General features: G+C 42.1%; 1 protein-coding gene across 1 annotated transcript in view; it reads right to left on the reverse strand.

The window, feature by feature from the left end:
* LOC112687493 (neuronal PAS domain-containing protein 4) overlaps positions 1-21,487 on the reverse strand; it is a gene marked incomplete at its 3' end in the record, with an annotated part of 132,342 nt that continues 110,855 nt past the window's right edge. The window contains 5 exon segments of the mRNA XM_025560224.1: positions 1-358; positions 13,098-13,254; positions 13,555-13,661; positions 16,861-17,045; positions 17,475-17,660. Coding sequence (XP_025416009.1) covers positions 1-358; positions 13,098-13,254; positions 13,555-13,661; positions 16,861-17,045; positions 17,475-17,660 — 993 coding nt within the window.

Below are 21,487 nucleotides of genomic sequence, written 5' to 3' on the forward strand. Positions count from 1 at the left end.
CAACTGATGGAAGTGCTGCTGCTGGTGATGGTGGTGGTGCTGTTGGTGGTGCTGCTGCTGCTGCTGCTCCGCCGGTGGATACGAGTCTTGCCGGTGGCCACCGCCGCCACCGCCGCCACCGCCGTCGTGCGGTGACTGTTGGTGATGGTAAGCGTACACGGGTGCAGCGGTCGACGGCGGCGGCTGCTGCTGCTGCTGCTGCTGCTGCTGCGGCGGCGTCGTCTGCACCACCGGTCCCGCGGACGGCACCCGCGGCGACGTCTGCGCTTCGAACTGCATCCCGTACTGCAGTTTGCTCTGCACCATGTAATAGTGGTACAGCCAGCTGTTGGCGCGCATCACGGCCGCTTCTTGGTCCCTGCGAACACGCCGAACGCCCAACCCGATCGTTAGTTATACGAATATCGAACACGACCGGACGTAAATATGTTTGAATGATACACTATAACCGACTACGATTCGGACCGTAACTCGGAGGCGGTTTGATCATGAAACTATCGAAAAGTTAGTTCGAACGCCGAACACGGCGGACACGGTTTCGGTTTTTTTCGTTTCACCGAATACGGACACGAAAAGATCAAACTGTTCGGTTTTTATTCCGTTTCCGCGTACGGAGTTTTGCGTTCGCTTTATGGCCACCCCATACACACTGTCCGGTGTACGTTTTTCGACCTACACCGTATACCGTCCATGGACTAATGAAACCGTAGCGTGTGGCCAAGAACATGATTTGCCAAACAAATGATCTCCGACTGTCTATCGAGCTACGCCGAACTGAAAAGGTCAGCCGGAAACAGGGGAGGGTGCAAGACCCGGTCGAAACCAAAAAGACGGACAGAGTTTATTAATACTTTAAAACGCAAACCCGCAAGTATTTCATATCGAGTACCCTAGGGCACGAAACAAGCCCTGCAGATCTCCGTTTTTAGCCGAGTTTGTATCGACCGGAATTGTACGGCCGGCGGAGAAACCTTCTATTTGCCATTGGAATTTATTAAGACCGCACAACTAGACGAGTCGATTCGGTACGGCTTACAACGGATTTAGTAACGTTATAAATTATATATAGGTATGCTATTTAAATATAACGTACGACATTACGGTGTTCAGCCGCGACGCGATTCTCTCGTTTTCATGAAATCGGAATAAAGTTTAATCTACGGTATTATGTTGTTATACGATTTCGTGGAATAGCGCATAATTAACCGTACCGCGTGAACACGAAATGTGAAAACAAAACGCACGTCTTACGTGAAGTAAATCAGTCGAGAGTTACGGCAACCCGGGTCGGCACGAATGGTCGTGTACCTATAAAACAGCGTGATCGTTGTATTGTTTCGACTTGCGTCAGAATTCGCGGACCATCTGCGCGTACAGCGAACTTTTCGGTCTACTCGAAAAGCGTATATTTTCAAACGGTGTTTGCGGATCGATTGCGGTTGCATGGCTTTATTGAGATATGAATAAACGAAGGGAAAAAAAAATATAAAAATTCAATAACCCGTCGAAAGAGTTTCAACGAGCTCTGTGGGTGGCAAGCAAGGGGAGTCGTATATAAGACGTACCTATAGGTATTTACTTTGTTCTTGTATAAATATGTACGCGTGGAAACGTGTATTGGCGATAAAGGCGTGTGTGCGAGAATGACGCGGCGACGGATCCACGGGCGGCACCACTTGCGGTCAGTGAAAAATTTGCATTTCACGGGTATAGGTTAATTTCGTATTATAATGCGATGCGAGCGGAAAAAAAACGCGCATCTTTAACACCGGACGGGTAAGGCGTACGCGGCGAACGTTGCGCTCGAATTTTTTTTTTTTTTCTTCTTGTCCCGCAGACGACCGGGGCGAATTAACATAATTAAATGCTCATTGGATCGTAATATCAATCTCCGCGGTCGAGTAATTAAGCTCAACGTTTTCCGGTTGAGATAGGTCGGCCATAATTGGCCGCGATGAATCATTTCGCTTATCTTCGGTCTCCGCGACCGCGTATAATGTGGTAACGTATGTACCGTGCATTACCCCGGCCGCGGACGACAAGCGATGATCATTTTTTATTTATTTTTTTTCGAATACCTTCGGGATCGCGTGCACGCGGTGAATTCGCCGTACAGTTATGAACGCGTCCGAACGCGGTGAGTGCGGACGTAAATGACCGATTTTTGTTTTCAACGTTCTCGGCAATTTTATTAATCCGAGCACAAAAACCGTTTGTGTCGGCTGGCTGACGCCGCGGCGGCGACGGTTTTAATTTTCTAGATATTCAAATCGGTCCACGACCGTCTCTGCCGCTGTCGAATCGTTTGAGAGTTCATAAACCATACCGGCTCGGCATACCGGAATGATGTGTACGGTTCGCCTCGTACGCACGGAGGTAAACTGATTCGAACGCGTAAGGCATTTTTGTGTGTTCAGAAAGAAAAAAACACGCGTTTTTTCTTGAGAATGTTTTCGCAAAACGTCCGACCGTAAAACGAACATTTTTTTGTTTTCAACAACACACATTGTACGTGCGTACATCATATTGTACGTGCGTTGGATATAAACGTTCGCGACGTAAACCGTGCGCGGCGTACACGCACAATACAGTTGTCCCCCAAAGGTGTCCTCGGAGTGGTTCCTAGCCGGTCGTTCGGACATTGACAGTTTTATCGCTGACAGAAGGGGTGGGTGGGTGGTGAGAAAAAAAAAAAAAAACACGAAAAACTCGCAAGCGAAAATACCGCGAACGCACTCGTGTATAATTAAACCGAGCGCATACGCACACGTGCACCACCCGCGAGGCGTATTTCGGACGTCAAAACGTTTGATATTTGTTCCGCAGGACGCGTTATAATACCGTACGTGCATATTTTCATGTTTCCGACGTCATAATTCCGAGAGACGGACCGTCGGCGTCCGCCGTGCCGATCACAGTACGTAAACGATAAGCACTCGTATGTCTACACGCGGGTACCACCCACGCGTCGGCGGCGGCGGTGGCTAGGACCTGTAATAATGTCCGGGCGGCGCAGGACGACCGCGGTGACCGACACGTTCGCAGTGGTACGCAACACACGCACAAAGGTCAACGTGACGGTAACCTTCCGCGGGACCGTCGTCGGCGGAGCGGTACGCGTAGTGCACATACTTTTTCCACAGTTTTCATCCGAGGACGACGGGGCGAGTGATCCGTCCGTCACGACCGTGGACGATTTCAGAAGTCTCGTTAATTGCACGTTTCGCCGTTTTTTTTTCATTTTTTTTTTTTTTCCTTACATTTCTGGCTTATATTCTCCTCTCGCCGTCCACGCCTTTCGAATACAATGTACGCGCGCAACGCTTTCCAACGGCGGTTTCCGTGATATCCCGGTCCGTACGAAACGTAATGACAATGAAAACCGCGACCGTAATAACCGACCGCGTCGGGCGAGAACGTGTCCCCGACAAGTCGTCGCAATCCGCGATTACGACGAAATTTCACGCAAACGTCGGACGGACACGCGCTGACGTGGTACGATGTGATTACACGTCGTCGGCGCACGGATCGTGACGCGCGACCGCCGCCCGCGGCACCGAACCGTCCGATGATATTCGGGTGAACAGCAAAAGGACGAGAAAAAGCTAAAATATTCAGACGGAAGTGTACGGTTTTTTTAGTCGTCCGGTAGCGGGATTATTCCGTCCGGTAATCACACGTGCGGCTGACGGGTATTGTGACGGCGATCCTTCCGGCGAGGGAGACACGATCTACTGCCGGCAACGGAAATCAATAAAACCGATTGGTCTTTAACGCCCGAACGATTTAGACGTGGACATTTTAACCGAACAGTACACAAAACGTTGTTTTTAACATGTGAATGGCGTTCGGGTAAAACTTTCGATAGTGTTTCTTTGAAAAAGTCTATGTCTACAGTAAGTTTAATACAACGTATGCCGTACAGATTTCAATGGTGCATCAGCCTTGAGAGTTTTATATTGTTCTGTTGTTCGCTTTAAATTTGAGTATATTTTCTTAGTTTGACTTACAGATAGTATTTTGCGAAATCAATGTTTAACGTCCATTAAAAATAATTTTTTAAGATATTTATGTTATAAATGCGCTTTTCAATTAATTTCTCAATCAGGATATGGCGACGATAATCGTTATTTTAAAATAATATCAATAAATAATTAGTTTAGGTTTGAAATTTTCATTCAAATTATTTCGTAATCGAATTGATTGTCTTGAACTCATTCAACGTTTAAATTTTAAAGTTAATTTCTAGAAATAAATCCTATATAAATTTTTATCTTCCAACTGTTTCTAATGCATACGATATATACTTTCTTGTTAATAAACTCATGTCAGTTGGTAATTCTATGTGTAATATTGATTTATTTCATACACCAATCACTGAATTAACAGCATTATTTTATTTATTGAAAATTAAAAATGTTCAATTTTATTTTATTTATATTTTTATTTAGTAATCAATTTTTTATTGTATTAGTTGAAATTAAATCCTTAAATTATTAAATCTATATATTTAAACCAGATTATTATAAAAAAAAAAAAAAAAAAAATAAAAGAAATTTTAAGACGTATTCCAAACAGAAAGTTTATTTGACACGCCAACCGAAAAAGTAAACGTACGTATGAGATTCGAAACCGTAGAAAAAAAATAATATGATTTTAATCGTAAACAAATAAATTAGCTTTTAGATTGAGTCGTACGATTAAAAGAATAAACCATTATATGATTCAACTCGTTTTTTCTGTACGTTGCAGTATCAAGCAATACCGATAAAATCCAGGTCGCAGGAAGCATAAGGCACATGAAAAATTACTGTTCGTTCGTGTCGCCATAGAAAATAGTTCAATATTATAACATTTGAGAATATAAAAAAACAATTGTAAAATAATCAACATCACTAAAGTACTGCGATTATCATGTTTAATCAGGTTAAGTCAGTATATAAAAAAATAGAAGACGTGTAAATAAAAAGATCTTCGGTGTTGGCCGGGTGACTCGACCGCTACGTTTGCGTCCGTACGCGTACTATTCGATCAGCGCACAAAGGACACACTAGTTCCAACTAGTGCTCTGCACGGTCCGTTATTTCATGACCGGGCCGGACTTCAAATTTTACCAGGGGACCGAAGTCGGACCGGACCGACGGCTTTACATTACTTTTATACCGGACCGGACCAGTAATTGAACAACATTTAATAAAGTAGACCGTGAACCGGGCTTTCGGTTCGATCGCGAAACATTTCGGACCGTTTATGGACACCGATCCGTAAGGTTCAGACTGCATTAGCCCAGACCGTACCGTGTGATGCGTTTAGTATTACACTGGACCGGATTGCCCGACTTTATAAATAAATATTTGCCTAGGGCTGTAGGTTTTTTTTTCGTTTTATTCGTTCACATAACAATACCTGTAGTTGGACTTTAAGCACCACGAATGGGACCGGGACCGGACTGAAAATAATGCATTTGATCCGGACCGAACTACTCCTAAACGATTATTGAACCGGCGACCAAACCGACGGTCCAACAGTTTCTGTACGTTAGGACACCGTACTAGACCGGACCACGCAGAGCACAAGTTCCAACGTCGTTCGTCCGAGGACGCGCGTGGACGTACGTCGACTGCGGACGGTACACCGGCCGACCGTGGCCCGACCGTCGGGACGCGGACCGCGCAGGCGCAATAATATATCACGGGCTCGCGATGTACCGGAAATTTCGCGAGAGCTTTGCGCACCGGTTGATCGCACACGCGATCCAAGCAGTATTCGCTTTGCGTGTCTCTACGATGGCCGTAAGGTAAACGAGAATCCCCGGGGGGGGGGGGGGGGGGGGGGGGGGGGAAAAAAAAAAAAAATTGGGGGGCGGCGGCCCGGGGGGGGCCGGGGCGTCCCGGGGGGGGGGGGGGGGGGGGGGGGGGGGGGGCGGATGGAAAAAAAAAAAAAAATTATTGAACAGCGCCCCGGTACGTACCGGAGCTTCCCGTTACGGGATCGGGCGATCTACGACGATAGGACTCGGCGGGACGGTTACGAGGCACTCTCTCGCGCCGCCGGAACGGAGCACACATAAATCGTGTGCGTGCGGCGAGAAAACGAGAGATAATTACAAAGTTTGCGTAGCGAATAACGGACGACGTGCCGGTGGAGGCGGCGGTGCTCGTCGGGTGGTTCGTAGATCGGAATCGATTGTTTTCCAATATAAATTATATTGCTTTACCCCCCCCCCCCCCTCCCCGTCAGACCTCCGCGGTAACGTCGATGACGCCCTCTCCGGCGCGTTCTCGGCCGTCGTTACGAGTTACGAGTACGTGCGAACGGGGTACCCCGTGGTACAGTCGTTGCCAGATGAATTGAGACGGCGGCGGCGGCGGCACTTTTCATTAAGCCCAGCCCAAACTAGTGGCTGGTAGTGTGTGGTGCAAAGGTCTCGCAGTTAGCTACGACGCGCGCGGTCACCAGTTCGAACCCGGCTCGGTGCAAAAAAATTGTCTGCAGAATGTTCTGTACTCTCTCCCGTTCCGGTTGCCCTACACTGCTAAAAAAACAACTAACCTGACCCGGTGTGTTTTGACCGCGCAAGCACTTCAGTCGTATCAACAATATTTGTTTTTATAATAATAACGCATATAGATGTTGTTATTATTTCATCATCATACTATTAACATTATGTATTATTATTATATTGATTATATTATTTTACAATTTCTACTTTTTGTTCTTGAACAAAAGATTATCATCGGAATATTTGATTTTAAATTAATATCGTAAAAACATTATTTGTAACAACAGTTGGTCTATTGATGTATTTTCGGTAATAATATCGAAATACGGAGAACCACTGGTTTTCCGTTATCGCGCCGCCGCCGCCGCCGCCGTCTCAATTTATCTGGCAACGGCTGTACGTGTACGACGGGCGAGCAGTGTTCGGATATAATAGTTATGTAAAAATAATAAGACCAACACGTGAGAGACTTGTTCGGTCGACGACGATCGCGAAGACAACGCGATACGTTTTCGAACCGACCGGACCGAGAGCGGCCGCGGGGCGAACTCCTTCCGATGTCGTCGCGCAGTCGACCGCGGGTTTTTTTTTTCTTACCCTCTCCTCGCGCACGCCGGGCAGTGGTGCGCGGGTCGATCGCGTTGAGAGACGCGAATAATTGTCTTTATCGCACGGCGACGGTGCGAAAATAACGTGCGACCGCGCGTACGCGAGTAGGACGGTGCCCGCGATCGCCAGGAGACGGGTTTATTTGAACTTTTCGCCGTAACTCGTAGCAACGAGATCGGTTTTCGGTTACGGGCCGTACCACGTCGGTTGTATGTTGCGCGCGGGAAAGCTTAAAATTGTTTTCTCATCATATCACGGTACGATGCGAGCACGCGAAACGAATAGAGGAACAAAAACGGTTGTGCGTGCAGCTACGAACGCGTGCACCGCTGCTGCACTGCACTCGGCTAACCGAAGACTTTGTGTAACGACCCGGGCACGTGTAGATACGTGTACATACGGCCGAAATGGTTGACGGGAGAAGTGGAAGACGAAGGGATAGAGCGCTGCGCGACTTGAACGCGTGTACGACGTTCCGTTCAGGTGAAAAACCTGTAGAGATAAGACGTCGGATTCGACCCGTGCAGTACCGTTTACTCAAAACCAAATCGGGCTCCGGTGTAGTAGTACCGTACACTTGGTTCTGTTTGATTTCGAAATCCTTCGTACCTTTCACCGGGACATTTCGCGTTCAGGCGCACACATTTGTCTGATCGTAAGCGGGGCATTTCTGGTTTTATTTTTTTTCTCTCTCGTCGTGTTTCAGCGTACTCCACTTCCGCAGATATTGTGACTCACGCCTGTGTACCTAAATACCGAATCTAGAATTTCGTTGTACAACCATAACACGTACCGCGCACGTTATGGTCGCGCACGTTTACGACCCGAATACGCAGGCGTACATTGTACCGCACCGTGTCCGCATAATTCCGACGGATTTTCATTCGTTCTCACGATCCCGAAAACTTTTCTGACGTTAATGTTTTTCGGTCGCTCGTATCGTCCCGATCGTCCGTCCGTTTTTCCGGCCCCGGCGCGTCGTCTCCGAACGCGAAAGTTTTTCGTACGATTTTCCCACGGGCAAAAGGGTTTTCGAGCTCTACGAACGTATATTGACTCGCGTACACACGAATCGTGGTTTGCTTTCGAACGTCTTACCCGGAGCAGCTGCCAGCAACGATGTCGCTCGGTGCTCGTACGTTTACGACGTTGTACACGGCGGTTTCTGCGAGCGGTACTGTGTAAAACTACACAGATGACCGCGTGCGAATCATTATAACAACACGTGCATTGTAGTTTTCCACTGGGACCAGTTGTGGAAAGGAACGGCTAACCTTTTTTTCCGGTCGATGTAATACCGAAGCAATTTTCGTTTTCGTATATTATAAAAAATGAAAATAAAATATGCAAACTTATTGCGCGTGTTCCCAATGAGTATCTATATACTACAATGTAGGTACATTTACTATCTATGTAATAGACGCATAATTTATTAACTGGTTTTTATTTTTAACGATGAATTTACGTGCCTACACGTACAGTATCCACTACTTCTTTAATGCCTATTTAATGTATTTTTTATTTCAGATATCAAAACCGAAGTATTCGAAAAATTTATGTACGCCGTTGCACTATGTAATTTATACATTTATATCTTCATGATTTGTTTTGATTAACATAAAGTAAATGATTTGTTCAGTTATTTATGCTCGAAGTCGAATAATTATACATCTTATTTGGTTTTTATCGTAAAATGTGTTTCGATTAAAGTTACTTTCTATTTTTTCTAAACATTATTCTGCATTAAATTTTATAACGGGAGCCGGTCATTTTAATGCAATTGAGATTTATTAAAGCTACCGCACTTATGTTATTGAAAATCCTTAATGGGTGTACCTAACTACTAATTGAAAATTGCTGTTTTTATTTCCAAGTAATACAAAGTGCTAAAACGTGTTATTTGTAAAATGTTATTATTTAATACAACTTTACCCAAGTCTATGAGTTATTAATACATATTTTTCATTCGATATTCGTGCATTTTCAAAGATACCTATTTATTTTTAATTTGCGTTTCTTTTATAATTAATATGTATGTGTGTTTATTTTATAAAATCGGTGTACGATTTGTCGTGTTGTCAACTTGTCAATTGGTGGCATCGCGTTAACGTCATAATTAATGAGACATAGCATATCAAATTATAATTTAAACATTTCTTTTTTTTTATTTAATTAGTATAGGTTGAACGATTTGTCACAGACGTCTAAATCTTATTTTTTCCGGTGACAAGTAATAATCATTCAATGATCTTTAAGCAGGGACATATTTATGGGAGGGGGAGGGGAGGCGAGAAAGCCCAGGCCGCCTCCGAAATGAAAAACACCATTGTTAAAGATTGTTATTTTTAATATGGATATGTTTTAACACTGGGTGTTTCCGAAAATGTGTGGCGACACTGAGAATGTTGCTTATGCGATAACTTAATATTTTATATTTATAAAATTTATTTATTTTTTTAAGAAAATATGTGATGAATTTTGAATGACTCTAATAAAAAAATTGTTTATAACTATGTAGTTTTTATACTTTTAAAAGATTATAAATCATTAAAAAAATTGAGTTTCTTATTTCTCTGATGGTGTAAAAACAGTCGAGAAGTCTTACAGTGTTAAAGTAATTTTTGTCGTAATAGTGTGCTTCCCCTTCCCTTCCCTCCAAAAATCAAATACATAATCATCGACCCCCTCCGAAATAAAAACCTATATATGCCACTGCCTTTAAGTGATAAATATTTAATAAATACATAATAATAATTATCATACATAAATGCGGCTCGCGCCAACTGGACCCGTATCAAGTTTATAACGCCAAAGTTTAAGTTAACGTAAAAGTTACATTGACATGTTTGCAATACTAAAGTCCAGCGTAGCAACAAAAATTTCTTACGACGGAGCAACCTGCACGATTATTGTTAGATAAGGAGAATGAAAAAAAAATCAAACAAAATCGATCGATTACAACTAAAAACGTAGCATAGCATAGTATGGAATAATAGCTTTTATTTACGAAGTGGTCGAGTGTTGGCTCACATCAATACGGACTCGGATCAGGTATACCTTGCTATACCGACTCGCTGTGTCTTCCCGAATCAGATGGTCGATAGTTTTTCACCGCCCAATTCGTAAGTCGACCCGGGTCGGTCAATTATTGTCTTAGAGACAAAAGAAACAGACTGCCGCACGATGTAACGATAGACGGAACTTTGTTTTTAAGTAGGATTAAACGATAACACATTTAAGCGAAGGTGTATGGTCGGTCACCCGCAGAGCACGCAAAATCCAATGTCTTGTTCTGTTCGTGAAGCCGTAAAAATTACGATAGTACAGATAAGAAATGTATTATAAATCGATTGTATCTATAGAGCTGTTATCGCATACGTTGGTACGAGCAACTAAAGATTTTTTTTTTTTTTTTTTTATTGAAACAAGCAATCGTTTTTTCAAAGGGCGAATTCGAGGAAGCGGTATCTAGACACCGGAGTATTTCATGCACGTTAATCATAGGACATTTTTCGGTGTAACGGAAATCGCGAGTCGAATAGTCGATCGCGAAATAACTGGAAACGATCAATAAACGTCGGGCGAAATTGTTAAGGCGATTTACTGACCAAAATACCGGTGACAGCAACAGCTGTGACGGTCAGGTCGTATGAAAAATATTAATCATGGTTAACGATTCGGTAACAGGAAAAAGACATCGCGTGGGCTTGTTTTTCGTTTCGGAAATGACAATACATTTTATTTTATTTTATTTTTTTTTTTTTTGTACCGGACGAATGACCGTTTTAGGGGTTTTAAGCGCGGCCGCGACAACGACGGCAGCGCATAATATTGTACACACGTACAGCGTTGTAGTGGGATACGACCAACCGACGGCGGTGATTTCGACTCGCTTCCGTGGTGTTGCGATGTTATTAGTGCCGGTAATTTGTCACCAGTGCACGCCGCCGGCGACCGCCGGTGACTCGTTAACTTTATTATCGACCATTAACGTCTACGGGTTTTTTCCCTTTTTTTTTTTTTTTTATGTATACATCCATTCCCTCTCCTCGCAATCCGGCCTAATCGTAGAATCGTTATTATTACAGAATTATTGTTATTTCCATTTCACGCGTTACGGATTTTTTCTTTTCATTCTTTATCACGTCATAAAACACGCTGAACGTTTTTCAAACCACAAATCGATACCAATAAACTCAAATACGTATACAGCGCGACGTATCGACACGTGTTTAAACGCCACTTGCGTTTCGCGCGTGAACACGTTTTTTTAAAAGTGTTTACATGTTTCGATAAATTTTCTTGAATTGCTTGTGCTCTGTCAAACGGTCTGCACTAGTTATAACGTTGTCATTTATTTTATAACACGCGCGCGGAGAAAAAACGGTTAAGGGTCTCCGCCGCGGTCACGTCTAATGGCTTTGAAGGCGGTGACTCTGTCATCCGTACGAACACCGGCTATATTTTGCCCGGACGGCTTCTAACAGACGTCAACAACTGTACGTGTAATACGTCCGTGCGGACGCAACTGGGGGATATTGCATATTTTCTACTTGTAAACGTGTTTTATATGCGTATTTTTAACTTCGTCTCGAAAAAAAAAAAAAAAAACCCGTAACATAAATGTGTATCTCTATTGTATGTTAATCCTCCCTGCGATGACACCGCGAATCGAAACTAGACGGGGTTTTTCGCGCACTAGATTTCAAAATTGGTTATTTGATTCATCCGAGTTCACTTGTCCAAGCAATATTTATTTTTTTTAACGATTTACCCGTCGGTTTCCGTTATCGAAATTCCAAATCAAAAGTTCAATCTCACAGATACTATGGTTCATAGGCGCACGTACAGTGCACAATATTCTCACGTCAAGTAGAGATAAATTTTGTCGTATTGCTTATGAATAATACATCACTTATTTTATGTATAAAATATAGGTGTTTTCCGATATACCTATGAATTTCTGTTCCCGAATAAAACTTCAAGTTTTTCATGAAACTGCTTAAACCGTATATTAATATTGTTTTTATATTTATATCCGATGTTAGTACGGTTATGTTATAAGTTATTCGTTTCAACCGGACTACATTAACCAGATTAATCTCTAAACATATGATCGCAGTAAATTTAGGTTTTCATCGAGTACAACGGTACATACGAAACCCGTATTAAATATGAAATATTAATTAATACTTATGAGAAAATGTACAATCATTCACGTAACAAATTGAGTAATATCTGCAGTTTTGATACATTGTTATTAGTCTTAAACGTTGTCCGTGCTGCTCAATGCATATTATTAATGTTTTTACACGTCAATTGCACCTGTAAAAGAGTTTCTGATTTCTCTTTTCCGATTACAATAAAATAATAAGGTTTATGTTCATTCCGGTTCTGTTAAAATATGGGTCGAAAACAATACGATGTCTATAATCTAGTATAGATCTGATGAAATGCATAATGGTCATTGATCCATTTTTTTTTGATTTATTATTTAATTATTATCTACACGCGCTTAAGCTAGACATATTGGTAATAAACACATACGTATATACAGAACAGATGGGATTCAAACTATGCACTAATAATAACAGTGTTTTCTGTTTTAAAATATCGTTACGATTCAAGAGGATTATTCTCGGACGAATAAATCAAGAGCGTAAAAGTAAATATTACGTATCGGCCTACGGTGCACGGTTATGTCGCGTTAACAGCGGTTAGCGCGGTACATCGGGTACGTATTACGGCCGTTGAGAGTATTTAACCATGCGTACGGCGACGTACGACAGACCATGGATATACGGTTCGAACGCGACAAATGTGCCAGCAACGACGAAGAGGTGGAAAACAATACAATGACGGAGAGAAGAAGAAAAAAAATAAAATAAATGTACAAAGAAACGTACGGCAACAATAATGGCGGAACAACATTAATAATAATAATAATAACAACAACAACGAACAAACAACATCGACATCTACTTACGTAAGTACTTGATTCGTGCTGACGATGACTGGCTGTTGGCTGTTTTCCATGTTGTCTTTGACCTGCAACACGCAGTGTATCCAAAGCCAGTCCCCTGTGGCCCTCTTCTGTACCCTGGCCAACAGTATGCATGAACGGTCCTGTTCCGATTGTGTAACTGTGACCGACAATAATTATTGTTATTATACGCGCATTTCAAAATACGTGTTACGGCTGTGCAGAGTTTGTACGGTTTGTTTTTCTCTATACCCGATATCCGTGTACGCAATGCAGTGCAACGCGTCCGTGTATCACGAGGGGGGGGGGGGGGCTTTTTATTTTTTTTTTTTTTTATCGTTACCGTTTTTTATTTTTTTTTTTCAATTTTATTTTTTCAATTCGTACACATCGGTGCGCACCTCGGGACAGGCAGCCCTACGGCGTATAATAATAATAATAACAACGTAACAATACTCACTCAGCCGATGTTTGCTCTGGGCCTCGCGCATGCACTCCCAGTGCAACAGTTGGTACCACGAAACACCCTGAAGCTCCGAGCGGGAAAAGCCCAAATGAAATTCGCCTCTGAAAAAAAATCAAATAAAAAAAAAAAAAAACGTAAGTCAACGGAAACGGACGAAATACAATGTCGAACGTGATATGTTCGAGTTAAAATGTACACACGTGTATGCCGCGAACGGGATACGTACATTTATAGGACGGCGCATGCACGTATGTATGTAAATCGATCACGTCGGGAAGTGTTAAAGCATAATCGAAATACGGTTCGTACGCGCGCAGTTCCTTAGCACATCAAGTATACCCACAGAATACGCGTATAAATATTGCTATGAAATAAGAGTCGAATGATAAACGGTTGAGAATACGGTTTTCGATTATACGCGATTACGATTGGATTTTGACGACGCGCGGCCTAGTGCTCTCTCGTCCTCCGTGGCGCGGGGGTTACGTTATATACGTATATGTTTAATGCGTACGATAGCTGTATCGCGTAACGAAAACGAAGAATTTGTAGGCGTTGCGAGCGCGTTTGTGATCGATAGCGAGATTTGTTTTTAGATCATTCTCACCGTTACAAATCATAACCCGATCCGCCGAGAAAGTCGTGTGTGTGTGTGTGTGTCCGATTCTGGTATAATTTCTTTTCGTCGGCGGCGGCGGCGGTATCGTGGGCGGAGGGGGTGCTCTGCACTCTGCCCACCGCGGACGTTTGGCAACGATCGAAAACGCGGCGTTCGGTAACATATCCAGAGAATAACGTGGCCCGCAGCGAGTAACATAACACTTCCTTGCGCTGCTGTTAGAGCCTATAACGCGGTCACGAGATATCGTCCTGGCCGTAATGGTTCGTTCGTTGCCCGTGGTTTTGGTACGACGATCAATTCAAACACTCGGATAACGACGATTGATAACAGTTGGCCCTGACTAATGCGCGCATGTGTGTTCACGACCCGGTCCCGGTCACCGCACGCGCGACAACGCGATATTATCATTTTTATTCTACAGCACAGGTTCCTAAAGCGGTCGATTATGACCTGTAAGGAGGGTCTATGTCAACGAAAGAGAATTTAATTTCTCCCGAAGAGGGGGTGCATCTTGTGTAAATAGGGGTTCACGAGAGTTATAAGTCAAAAACGCGTGTCGTCATTTTTACGAAAAATATGTGTGCGAGAAGAACTTACAAGAAAAACTGATCGGAATAAGTACACTGACGATGAACCTAACGTAGTTCTGGCTTCAGAGAGACATACCTGTTACTTATCCTGCTTTATGGATAATCGCAAGAAAGTTTTTGATTGATTTTCCGCCATCATACTGCGTGAAAAGGTGTTTCAATACAGTTGTCGATATTATTATAAAAAAAATTAATATATTGGAAATCACCGACGGAGGAGATTTGAGGTTAAACCTGATTAATTTGAAGCCAGATACTGAAAATTTACTATTAAAGCATCAGGCTCATTCTTCCCATTAAATGTATATAATTTTTTAACACCAACCTTGATTTTTTTTCTACTAATGTAATAATTCACATTTAATTTGCATTACATATCGTTTTAATTGCTAAAAAAAATATTTGAATATTTTCCTTATTAAAGAAATGAAGGTATTATTGAAAATGACACGTTTTTTATTTAAAAAAAAATGCACTCAATAGTAATGCCCATTCAGGCGAGCAGTTCCGTGTGAGTTATGAAAAGAACCTAGATGAATTTGTATTTCGGGGTTCGACGAAAATGGAAAAAATTAGCACGCGTTCTACGGGGAAAAAAAAGTTTAGGAACCTCTGTTCCACAGCAACGCGGTAAATTGTTATTCCTCTCGCGAAACGATAACTTCTCGGCGAACCCCGCACGTTTAGAAGTGTAAACGTCGTACGGCAATGAAAAGTTTGTCGAAAAAGATTTGTGCGAAAAAATCCCGCTCAACAGCCCTGCGGCACGGACCGGATTGCGGTCCATCGATGCGCTGAAAGTCCGATGTAACTTGCGACCGCGAGTCGTTAGCATTACAACGGTCGGCACCGTTGTACGGACGGACGGACGCGTGACGTGTGAATGGGACGACGGTCGTACATTATACCTACACGCCCGATGACACCGGAGTTATGCGTACGAGGCCGCGCGGCATCGCTTTGAAATCGTCCAACCGACGACCGATGACGCGGAGGCAGGTGTCGGCATACTGAAATAGTCGTCGGGCGCATCCTGGACGGAAAGAATTCGTCGTGGCATAAGGACGAACCGACGAGGACACCGGGAGGAGTATTGCACGGGCGAGAGTTTCTGCGACGCTGCGGATCGTCACATCGACAAACGACCGGTCGCCGATACAATACCACGTGTGCGTGTGTTAGAAAATAAACGCGTAATAGCGCTCGTTTGCAAAGGGACGGCGTACGGTGTTGAGTTCGCGTGATTAATGGCGGCGTGTGTATACGCGGCGACGAAAGCTTGTTGCCGACCGAACTGCTTTGGTATTCATCGGCCGACCTCGCCCACGCGACGGGGACACCCGACAAATCGTTCGTTCGCCGCCCGCACCAATTCCAACGCGCGCGCAAAACTGTTATTAATCACTCGTTGCCGGTTTAATACGACGTACCCGTTGCGGACGCAATAAATACGTGTTCTTTGTTATTATTATTTTTCTCTGCTTCCATCCGACAACCGGTCCTGCGACCAACAGTCCAACGACATGTATTTCGGTGCGCGTTCAAATTTTTCCCCGCGTGCTGTTTTGCGTTCCGTCCGGGAGAGCATTTTCAATAATTGTTTTTTAACGAGATAATTGGCGAAATGATCGCTGGCGTTATCCGTATTGTTATGCGCAGCAGCAACAGCAGCAGCAGCGGTGATGATTTGTTGCTCCGACCTGTGGCGCGTTTTAATTGGCGCCCCCCGAAACAACCGAAGCCGTACTGCGTTCGATACGGGAAACATTTTTTTAAACTTATTTTTTATTTATTTTTTTTTTTCGTGTTATTACGCGCATGAATTATTCAAAACGCGTTTTTACTCGCCATCGAGGTGATGACCGCCGCTAGTAGTGCGCACCTCGCCTTCAGTATAATTTAATCTCTAACAATGACGCTGTTTAAAGGGTAAATCGATTAATAAATGAAAATCGCGTTTCGAATGCATAATGCGCGCGCGCGTTGATCACGTGCCGGCTCTGACGACGACGAGCGAAGTAGTAAAAATAAAAAAAAAAAACAATAAAACAATATACCCTCTCTAATGGTGTTTAAGTGTTAACATACATTTTATCTACGTGTATGAACTTCATGTCCATCGAGTGAATGGCTGTGAACACCGTCGTGGAACCCTGGACCACGGCCTCCCTGGTCTCGGGCATCGCCACTGGACTGCAGGTGGCTAGGAAAACTGGTTCGTTTCTGCTGCACAGTGGCAGATAGGATAGGTAATGGCCTTGCACTAAAACCACCTGCATTGGACAAATAATAATTACGTACACTGTATAAACAATATATTTTACTTAACGAGATGCCCAAACGTTGTATTAACTACGCGTTATGAATACGAATGCGACTGACATAATATTACGTTTTTGGAATACATGGCAAGTATAGGTTTTATGGATTTCATTCAAACCCGTTTTGGAAATGTTCAAAACCACCGGCAATTTACGAACCCGGATTTAAATTCGTTAGGATTCTAAATCCAGGATGTACTTTGCAATGAAGTTCGGTATCCGAAAATTATCTAATTACAAGGTATTCGTATTTGAAATAATTGCAAAATAACTGTACGTAAATCGTGTATAGTTTTGACAGGGAAAACAAACTGTAAACATCTCGTACGGATAAAAAACCGATATAACGTTTACACATCGATCAATAACCGTTGTCATTACTTTTTGATCGCCAAATCGCATTTGTCTCCGGGCATTTCTGGAAACGTTCATACGACACAAAAACATTCGCTTGCATCCTTGGTCTTCGGCGGAAGTCTGGCTTCTGGACAGCTCGGTTTGTACGGCTTGATGATCTTGTTTATCGATCATGTCGTACACGCTGTCACCGTGTATGAGGAGATCCTCCTGCAATGACAAGGAAAGAAAAAAAAAAAAAATGAAAATCGAATGAATAAAAAATTCCTTCGCATTTCTGATTTAGTAGTGGGTATTGCGCTGCGGTGAACAGGTGATTTCGAATACATCGAATGCCTACGAGCGACGAAGACATACGGGCGCGCGGAGAAAAATCTTTTATTTTTACTTCTACTCGTCCTACGTGCTATATGAAATCAACGCCCATAGAATCTTAATCGCTGCACAAATCTTAATAGCCCATCCGCCTGACCGTGCTGCAGGATGAGCAAGAGGAGGAGTGTGTATTAATAACCGAAGAAACGTCCCTAGGGTCTTCGTTGTCGTTGTCGTTGACCGCGGATCGTCGTCATGAACCGAATAACGTTTTAGACGCGCGATCCGTATTCACACGTATTACCGTTATTACATTTGATATTATTCACTTGTATACTTGTACGAGCTAGAACATCGATATCGCGGCTGATCCTTACGGTAAAGGAGATTAAAGATGTTATAAAAAAATAAATTGTTTTCAATTCGGTCGAGTTACTATCCCGTAACACCTTAAACTATTAGAAACCGGAAAATAACCGATATGTTGTATTATTATTTCTCAAAGAAGAATATAATATGGTTTCCCCCACTCCCCCCACTTGTATAGTTTTAACATTTTCATAAAATATTTTTTCAAAACCTAAACATATTATATATATATATATATATATATGTTTTGATTAAAACTTAAACATTGAAATTTATGTTTAAACTAATATTTCGATATATGTTTATATTTATTTAACACAAATATTGAGTGTTGCATAACGTGAGAATAAAATTACCGATATAATTGTTTTGAACCAGAGTTCACCTATATTTTTATAGACTTGAAAACGCGTTTACGCGTTTTACAAACGTCGAACCCGAAACCAGAACCTTTGTAAAAAACAGTTGAGAAACGAAACCGAAAAATCACTAAACCTCGAAGTCTTACAAGTTTTGGCGTTCCACGCAATGTGCGCGGGACGCTTGTCGACCACCGCCAACGCCAACGATTGTCCGGCAGAAGTACACCTGACGACCGTCACCGCTGCACCCATGTATGCTGCAGCGCGCGGTCACTGCAGACAATTTCCTCGTAATGACAATGATGTATTGCGAAGTGATAAATCAACGTGGTGGCTTATAACGACTGACGACGAAGACGACGATCGAGCACGGAGATAAAGCAGAAATAAATATGATCGTACCGGATCGGCTACGCGAACCGCAAGGCGGTGGCATATCCGCCGTGATACACATAGACCAGGCTTGTCCTTTTCGCCGACATTTTTTTTTTTTTTTTTTTTAAGAAGATAAGTGCAAGGATCGCATTCATATTTCATTCGTTCTAGTTATTAAAAACTATGCACAGTGGTAATTTGTAAATAATTAAATTAAACATAAATATGGTAACTGAAAAACGTTTTTTTTTCGATTTTCTTCGTGATTGTCCGATACGAAGGAGTGATATCTGAGAAACTGTACATTTTTAAATGAGTAAAAGAATTTGCAGCGCTCAATGATTCCGACACTGTACGCAAAGCCAACTTAGTTCCCAAAAATCGGAATTTGCCAAAATTGATCAGTTACACGAGTATTGACTATCATGTCTCTGTGCACAATCTGCAGGTCTTATGAACGCGCACCTCTCACTTCTCCAACTTAACATCGCGACGCTTAGACTGTCACTAAATCTGAAATCGTTGAGCATAACCGAATATAACTATATTTACGCCACCGTAGCCGTATTCGGTTTAATCATAAATGATTACTGAAAAAAAAAAATGTAAAAATAAATGCACTACTCGGTCCTTACCCGTTACCTAACCGACTACCACGGCTTATTTATTATTGTGCGAGAACGTTACACGCATTTATCGCAACACCAATACCGGCTGCCTCGTGCTGTATAGTTGCCGGTTTTATTTTAATTTTTTTTTTTTTTTTTGTATTCCTTCCAACGTCTTTTCGCATTCTAACAAACCTGTATTATATCGTACGGCTGTGCGGGCAATTCTACGCGCGAACTTTTGTAACAACACAGTGAAAGTCTACGTGTGCGAGCGAGTACATAATAATAATAATAATTTAATAGTATTTCGTACGATTCATTTATACACACATAATATGTGTAACGTGCACGGTAAAAATATGTATTACTTTACCGATATATCGGGAAAAAACGTTTTGCGCGCGGCAGGGGACCGGGTCGCGTGAAAAACACTTACCGCAGTAATTATAAAAACGAAATAATAACATACAAATAAAATACCCGTGCAAAGGAAATTATTACGTAGTCACTGGGTGAGAAATAATTTTTTTTCCGCATAAATTACTATTCCGTCCACTATCTGAGCGCGCTCGGAAGGTGTATCGATACAATAATGTACGATAATGTTTCCGACGATCATTGTTGTTTGATTTCGCGTTGTTACGGTGCTATAAATCGTAACGAAATAACTAACGGCGAGAATCGCGATATCTCGTGAAATCGCGGCGACATTTAACGGGTTAACGGTGTTGCGTTCGAACGGGTAATATCATCGAACCTCTGAAGGAACGTTTGAATAAATAATACGACAAGTGTTTTACGTGTGCACGAGAAATCGTTTTATCACTTCAATGTTTTGTTTTTTTTTTTTTTTTTTTACGCGTTGAACACGCATCAACAATATTATGTAACGAAAGAAAAGTATAATATTTATTAACACGATTTTTCGCGCCATACACATCGGTAATTTCCATTGTTAGCGCGAGCGAATAGAACGAATAACACCGTAACGCTCACGCGTTGGCGCTGTGCAGTCGTCCCGCTGCGGGTGGTGCGCTCTGGTATGATATCGTATCGCATACGCGCTAAAATATTATCATAATACTGTGTACGCGGGTAATTTAAGTACATATCATGTATTAGTACACGTTTCTGTAAGAAGATCTGCCGATGGTTTTATCCAGACGATTTGACGTCCGACAACGTATTTTATGGACACGTACAAACTGCGTTTATTTATTTAGTAGTCAGTTTGATGTCTCGGAAATAATATACATACGCTACCCTAGCCGCCACCATTTTTGATTTAACAATAATGTTTACGCCGATAGTCGGTACTCGTTTCCTGCGAATACCCCGACCACGTTTTTATATATAATCCTTGCTCTACCAGTTCTTCCGGAAAGTCGAATTTTCTACGGGTAGGGCTGGCGTTACGTTACTCCAGTTCCAATCAACCATTAAATTTAACTTTTCACAATTTTTTTTTTGTGCCAACAATTAGTACTGAATTACATAGAGAAACAATTTAGATTTTCGATGATTTACTGCTTAAATAATCAATACAGATACTCATTTCTTATAGAAATCCTAGACAATTATGATTAAATGTTATTGTGAACGACGTACTTATGTGCATGCATTTTTATGCTATTGTTAAACATTAAAATATCGATTTATCTGAAATGTTATAAGATTAACATAGTTATTTGTATCTTACGTATACGTATTTTATCGAAATGTATAATTCATAGGTTAATGTCGTTTTATATTGTCCCTGTAAACAATTTCATTGTGAGAAATAATGAATTCCAAAAAAATTGACTTTTGGAAAAACTGGTAGAGCAAGAATTATAAAAATGTGATTAGGAATTCACTGGAAACGAGTACTAATTATTAGCGCGGAATACAGTTGCAAAATTTAAGATCAAGGTGGATAGAGTAACGTACGTAAACAATATGCGATTAAATAGTAAAGATGCGTTAGTTAGATTTACAAGACTCATATAAGAAAATATTACAGAAA

The sequence above is a fragment of the Sipha flava genome, unplaced genomic scaffold (genome assembly GCF_003268045.1).
Source record: "Sipha flava isolate LNK unplaced genomic scaffold, YSA_version1 34_pilon_pilon, whole genome shotgun sequence".
Lineage (NCBI taxonomy): Eukaryota > Metazoa > Arthropoda > Insecta > Hemiptera > Aphididae > Sipha > Sipha flava.